The sequence below is a fragment of the Apteryx rowi genome, unplaced genomic scaffold, assembly GCF_003343035.1.
Source record: "Apteryx rowi isolate R43461 unplaced genomic scaffold, aptRow1 scaffold_49, whole genome shotgun sequence".
Classification (NCBI taxonomy): Eukaryota; Metazoa; Chordata; class Aves; order Apterygiformes; family Apterygidae; genus Apteryx; species Apteryx rowi.
The window spans coordinates 1,329,087-1,336,386 of record NW_020450749.1 but is presented as its reverse complement, the minus strand read 5'-3'; the positions used below and the strand labels follow the sequence as shown (position 1 = coordinate 1,336,386).

The following is a 7,300-nucleotide window of genomic DNA, read 5'->3' as shown; positions in this document are numbered from 1 at the left end:
GGGGGCAAATGGCGGCGGGGGATTTGCTGCCGTTGGGCTGAGCGTGGCTGCCCCCGCAGGCTCGGCCTCGAGACTCCTGTCCTGGCTCCCTTCTGGCTCCCTGCTCTCCCCGAGGCGCTCGGGGCTGCCCGGGTCCCGCCGTGCGGCCGGGCCCCTGGCCTGCAGCAGGGCCGTGCCCCTCTCCCGCGCTGATGGCAAGCTGGGGGTGCCCCAGGCCTCGGAGCCTCCAGGGCCTGGCTCGCCCGCGGCGCAGCAGTCCCGTGCAGTACCTCATCCTCTTTTCCGCCCGCGCGCAGGCCGCCCCGACGCCCTCGTGGCCGGCCGTTCCCCATCACCCAACGGCCCGCGAGTTGCGGTTTTTGGGGAGACGYGACGCGTTCCTGGAGGTTTGCTGCCGGCGCGGCCTAGCGAGAGCCCTTTCGCCGCTCCATGCCTCGGCTTCCCCATGGGAAGTGGCCACCTGCCCGGAGGAGCCAGCGGCATTTCCACAGCAAAGGACGAGCTCGGGAGCGGCGTGAGGGAGGACGCGGAAAAGACGGTAACGCCGGCTGGTGCATGAAGCACGTGCCCACCCGGGTCCGCCCGAGGTAGCGCCTGCTCCACTGCTGCCCCCTTGCAGCCGGGGGCTTCCTGGGCTTTCCCTCCCGCCCGCGGCATTGCCCAGAGCGGCATCCCAGCCCCAAGCCGTCAGTTTATCATCTTTCCCCTCGCCGCACCTGGTTACCCGTCCTTTGCCCCTTGCATGTGGAGCTGTTGGCATCGGTGTCGGCGCYGCCAGGTCCTGGCGGCAGTGCCAGGCACCGGGCCCAGGGCAGCAAAGTCCCCATTGTGCCCCTTCTCAGGCGTCCTTCCCTTTTCACTTCCTCYCGGGATGTGCCGGTGTAGCCCACACAGCCTCCCTCCATCCCTTGGTGCCTGCACACCTCCAGCCCTGGCCTTTCTCGCTCCTTCTCCCTCCTGTGACCCCCTGCATCAGCTCTCACGCCTCTGCCCTTTCTCCTCTGCCTGCCCCTTTTGCAGACCCCTCCGGCCTCCCTCTCTTTCTGCTCGTCCTCGCCACCCCCCTGCTCTGGTTTCCCCTCTCCAGGGTCTCCTCTCGTTTCACAGCCGCCCCCAGATGCTTCCAGCCTTCTCCGTCTTCACACGTGCAGGTGCTTTTAAAGACGGTTTCGCCGTTCTGCTGCAGACAAAGGCTATTCTCCTGGGCTCTCCCTGCTGCCCTGTGGCTGCCGATGTCCCCATGCGACCTAGGAGCAGGTCCCTGCCTGCCCTCTCCCTCCCAGCTCCCGTTCCCGTCCCTGTCCTYGTGCCAGGCCCACCGAGAAGCTGCAAAAATGTTAGTATTGGCGCAAAGACGAGGCCGGGAACATATAATCGGGGATACTAGAGAGCAGGACACGGCAGCTCAATCTTATTAGAGTGACCCTGGGACTACCTTCAATCTATTTTTACTTTGGAGATTAATATTTAAGGATGCAGGAAGCCGCTTTAAATGTAATATCATCTTGCTCGAAAGTTTTGCTTCATAGCAAAACAAGTAGGTACTTAAATAGAAGATGATTAAGTAATTTGCTATTTGTAGTCTGAGCAGAGGTCGTGTTCAGCATTTATCACATCAAGGGAACATTTTCTTCTATAAATTTAAAAAAAGACCTGTGCAAATCTTTTGCAATCTTTGTGCAATAGATTAGTATTATGTTTCTGAGGACATAATGTATGCAAACAGCAGTCCTGAGTTTACACAGAGGCAACCCAATTTATATCAATAGAGACATGTAAATAGAGAGAGGGTAGCATCTGGCCCATCACCATCTGATGTAACTGGGATGTACACTGAAGCCTTTGCATCATTTACCAGTCTGAGAAGGATTTCCACCAGAAAAAGAAACTGCAAATCTGCACTATCAGATCAAGGAGTCATTGGAGTGAAATCTGTGACAAGTAAACCTGAATGAAATAAAAGGAAACGGTTCTTCCTACGGCAAAAACCCATGTGGTCACAGCCAGGATATTGAGTACCGTTATTACAATTTCAGCTAAAATAGTTCACAGGGCAGTAACATTTCAGTGTGGCAATAAGAGCAGGATAAGCTTTTCCTTCTTCAGGGAACTAAGTGAACTAGACAGTAGGAAGAAATTTCATAGCTTTTCACAACAGAGGCTTCGCCCTGCTGAAATCAAGGGGAATGGTCTCTAACGGGAGCAGCATAGGGAGACAGAGCTAGAAGTATTTAGATATTAAAAGATGCGGTTAATTTGATACCGTATGGGATTTTCAGGAGGACTGATGGACTCTCAGAACTTGGGTTCCTAATCACTGTTGAAAATCCTTTAAGGCACTTGAATACGTCTTGGCATCTAAATACCTCCGAAAAAATCTACTCCCTGATCCTCAGCCAAACTCTTCGTCTGCTTATTCTGGCCTTTATTGAAGCAAGAAGCCAGGCAGCACGGTGGGTGCGTGCATGTTCCCATCCGTTTGCGTTCGGATATTGTCTCTGCTGCTCCAAAGCTGGAGGCAATGTATGCAGCTTTGCATTCATTAATTTTTTTCTAGCAATATTTGCCTTCACTGGTTACTAGTTGAAGCTTAGCCTGGTCTAGCAAATCAAGAACTTCTGTCATTTATGCAAACATTCAAAATACATTAATGTTTGGGGACAGGTTTTGACACCGTGTAATTAGCATGAAGAAGCCTGCAGGAAGTGAAGGGGAAATTGTGTGCATGTCCTGACTTCCCCATCTCAAACAGGTACTGGGAAACTCTATCCCATTAGTTTCACTTAACAGAGAGAGTTTTGACCCTTTTTGATTTCCTGACAGCTGCCTCTCACAAATCTTTTAATAATAGAGATTTAAAAGTCCTAAYGCTGCAAATATGGTATTTGTATGTAATGAAGAGCTGACTCCCATGATAAAGATTTTGCAACCTGAATATGAGGTGAAAATAGGTTTCTTGGCTTATTTAATAGTAGGTTCATTTCAGGTCACTCGTAGGGTTATTCACAGGACGATGTCCATTTTTCCAGGGTCAAAATAAGTGCCACATCAAGGACAGGTAATTTCCCTTAAGTTAGGGATACCTTGGAGTATAGCTTAACAGTTTGGAAATAATAGTAATATTTTACCTTTTACCTAAATGAGAGCAGGCATAGAGCAGGTCCCAGCACAAACCCACTCCCACTGGAGAAACAGCACCCCAAACAACAGATAAAGCAAGCAAAAGGAATACAGGGTACAGTGGCAGACCATGCAGCAGCATGATAACATGATGCAATTTGTCTTAGTTTGTGCACACTGTGCTTTCTTTTCCTTCTTCTTCCCCCTCCCCCCCTTTTTTTTTGGCTGGTGTTGCTCCAGTGCCTAGATTCCTCCTTTGCTGTCTCTTCTCCTGATTAGTTCAGGCAAGAGAAATCTCATGTGGCTCATCACGGCATTTTGTTCTGACAAACAACAACTCCATGGATTTAAAAATATATAGTTTTAATTTGGGGGGGGGGGAGTTATTTTTAACTCACCTTCAGTAGGCAAACAGAGAGCAGTAATAATGTGAGCATAAATTTATGGTGATTGGGTATCACAAAAGCATGTTGGTGGCTGAAAATGATTCTGTGGGCAATGTTTGTGGTCTCTGGGGGGAGGAAAAAAAAAAGGATCGGGATAGGAAGAGCGTCAAGTAGAGAAAGATTTAAATATAAAATAAAAAAAAAAAAAAAAAAAAAAAAAAAAAAAGGAAAAGTCCCATCTTCAGCAAGGCTGCTATGCAGCCAATTTTTTTCTGAAGGATCCCACATTGTCCATGCTACTGCACGTAGCCCCGTGGCTCATGCGAGTGTGTTGGTTCTTTATAAAAGTAGCAGCCATAAATTTCAGTAATACCTTGGCGCTTTTTCTTCCCCTCTCTGTATTCTTTTCCACCAGTCTACTCTCCTGCTGAGGAAACATCCTTCCATGGACTCCAGCAGCCCCAGCCTGAAATCTGTAAGCAAAATCTCCACAACTTGGCTTGACTTTGCTAGACACCGCTCAAACACATCCAAAACAGATAGTTTCCACCATGAAGCTCTTCCATAAAGTGATTGCATTCGCAGTGCAAGGGTCTGTGGATGTTGGCATGTGATCGAGTGCTGGAAACATTTTGCATAAGACTCATCCGCGTGAGGGGCTCCCAGGTCGGCTCCTTGCTGGCTGCTCCGAGCATGGTGCTCCCTGGAGCCCAGGACAGCGGCGTTCGTGCCATGGGATTTGTCCAGTGTGGATTTCTAGAGAGTGCCTATTTTGTCACATCCGTCTCTGTTTAGGCCCGTTTCTGGTTTGCATATGCATCACTGTGCCGGTGCCTGATGCTGTCTGTCCAGGATTTTCTTTTCATATCAGGTAATCTGATGTTTCCCCCTACATATGAAGAAATACTGAGCTGTTTCCTTTTTATATAGATTTATTTCTTGAAGCCTAGATAAATCCAGAAATTGCCTTTGCTTCCCTCATGACGGCAATTCCCCTAATGTTAATGGGAGTTAGGTCAAGAGCAGAGTATGAATCTGTGAAGCAAATAAACACCTAGACCCTGAGGATGCAATGACTGTACACAAGCAATTGCAGCATCAGAGCCTTGCTATCTTATCATTAGTTCATTGGCATATCCTATTTGCATATTCAGCATTAAATTCGCTGTTACTCGATGGGGARTTATATTCTTACTTAGAACTATTGTTCTCCCTTCCTCTTTCCTAAGCTGTTCTCATTTACTCAGCTGCACTCCTGCCTCTTCCCATTATCTGTCTCTGTGATCCTTGCAGAGTATTTAAATAATTACATAATTCATAATTAACATCACATATTCATAATTAACATCACAGGGAAATAAAGGCGAGGCACTACAAATCCATGCCACTTGAGAGCACTTTTTCAGGATGTTTACCAATCCAGAAAGACAACACACTGTCTATTTAGAGACTTTATATTTGAAAGTTTTCTTCCCAGACATAAAATCAATTTGCTCTTTGGGCCTAATAAATGCTGTGTGTGTGTGTTTGTACATGTGTATGGAAAAGGTAATATTTGTGGAGATGAGCATGTGTATAGCAAAGCAGGATGCAAATTGCAGGTCCATTGTGGGACTTTACTTGTTTATGATTGGATTATATTTTAATAGCCATCAAAACACAAATCTTGTCAAAAAGATTAATAGAGAGGGAAAATATTTTGGTTTTTTATTATTATTATTCTCTGTTCTACAGCATGGAAGTTAATCATAAAATCTACATTTTCTTCAATTTATATCTCTCTTGTATCTCTCTACTCTCCTTTAAAGCTATTACAGACATGTAATGAATTAAAACGGATTGAGAAGCATTAAATATAAGCCCTTAAAGCAAATAATCTAGAACAGCCTACCTCAAATAAAAGTTCTGATTCAATTATACCTTCTGCTCCTCACCCAAGTGCCTGATTTTCCAGGTTAAAACCCCCCAAAATAAGCTCTGATTTACCTAGTGATTGATTCAGTTATCATATGTTTCTCTACAACTAATAGCTGCTGTGTTACAACATGCACAAAAAAGAGGTGAAGGTATGTCTTGGTCTTGAAGGTATGTAAAAATATGACGCAATTAAATGGTTAGGTTTCTAAACTGAACATCAGTAGGGCAAGTGCTTTAATGTATATTCTCATGGTAGCAATCTAGCTGACCATCTGGCAGGAAAAATGTGCCTGTGATAAGCGAGAAACATGCAGAAAGGATCCAAGCCCAACCCAAAACTACGTGCTGGAGGTAGGCGGATGAGATCAAGCCTTTGGCAGCATTTCAGGTCTCAGTCAGCTTATACCCATGGTGAAACCAYGCCGTCACACGGGGTGAGGGTCAGCCGGGAGCTGGAAGGGGAGCGATGCAATGGCCTGGGGAAAGGCCCTGTGTTGGCAGTTACAGTGGTGGTAACCTGGCACCATTCGCTTAAGGTTTTCAGAAGTGACTGGTGGCTTTGGGTGAGCAGTCTAAGATACCTCAGATACCTGTTTCTCAGAGCATTTTCAGAAAATCTGACCTGTTTTATGGTATTTCTGATGGACTGCCATAAATTACAGTCTCCAAAATCACTAATCACCTCAAAGTCTTGACTGTGGCCAATAGGCATTTTCTGAATGACTTTAAAGTCAGTTTGAGTCACTAATGAGTTCAGATAAAGTTTTCTACAGCTCTGTTTATTTAAATGCAAACACTGTTACATTTCCTAGGGAAATACACTACCAGCACCGCCAGCAAGCAGTACAGGGATTTTGTATCAGCGAGACTGCCATTGATTTTAGGAGCTATTTATTGCACATGTGCCCATCAGCCACTTCCTAATGGAATTTTAACAATTCAGTAGGGTCACTCCAAGGTCTTAAGGAAGCAAGGGAAATTTTTCATCTCTTATAGAAAATACCTCTATAAGACGGTGCCTTCATTCACAACTGTAAATCAGACTGGTGCACTTCTACCTCCCTTTTCATACAGTTAGTTCTGGTGAAACCTAAGTATTAATTATCGAGACATATTAAATGTCTTTTTATTCAGCTTGTTCTGGCAATATTTGCAAAGTTACCATCTCTGGATTACTTAATCCCTGAGCTGCTGGTTGCTGGAGACTGGGAGTATACAAAGCAAATATGACTGGACGTAGGTCTGTTCTGGGACTCTGCCGCAGCTGGCTGCTGTCAGACACAGGATAATGGGATAGATGAGCCCTTGGGCTGATGCAGTATGTTTGTCCATACATTAAAAATACTGTTATTAGAACTGGTCAAAATCTTCCTCTCTTTCTGTTTTCTTTCCTATAGAAAATGGCCTTTTCCATTTGAGTTAAAAACTTGCACAAAAAGGACTTTTTTTGGGGGGAGTGGGCATATTATTTCCAATGGTTTAGCGGGAAACAAAATGCAAAACCTTTTTCTTCAACAAAAGCTACATCTGTTACCGATCCGATTCAGTTTTACTGAGTGTGATCTCAGCTGCAGAAGTGTTCCATAGAAATGCAAGCAAAAGTAAGAGCAGGAAGGGAATAATGATTGTAAAATATTTTAGAAGAAATATTAGTTTATCATAGAAATGGAAAAGGATGGTGTTTGATTTGGTGCTGGAGGAGGCCGGCAGAAATTAAATTTTTCCAGAAAACACTTTTTGTGGGGGAAAAAACATCATGCAGCGAAAGCAGCATTTCTTAACTAAAAAGGCTTCTGTTGGAAATTCTTTAACTGCGAAGCAACCGTAGCTCTTTTTCCCTCTCCCTTCTCTGCTGTAAGATCCAGACCTACGGAAAG

At 45.4% G+C, this 7,300-nt stretch overlaps 1 protein-coding gene across 1 annotated transcript in view; it reads left to right on the top strand.

Annotated features, from left to right (window-relative positions):
* LOC112972382 (translation initiation factor IF-2-like) overlaps positions 1-4,682 on the top strand; it is a 5,656-nt gene extending 974 nt beyond the window's left edge. The window contains exons 2-3 of the mRNA XM_026078845.1: positions 297-538; positions 3,922-4,682. Coding sequence (XP_025934630.1) covers positions 297-538; positions 3,922-4,074 — 395 coding nt within the window. The 3' untranslated portion in view covers positions 4,075-4,682. The remainder of the gene's footprint in view (positions 1-296; positions 539-3,921) is intronic.
* The last annotated feature ends 2,618 nt before the right edge of the window (positions 4,683-7,300 follow it).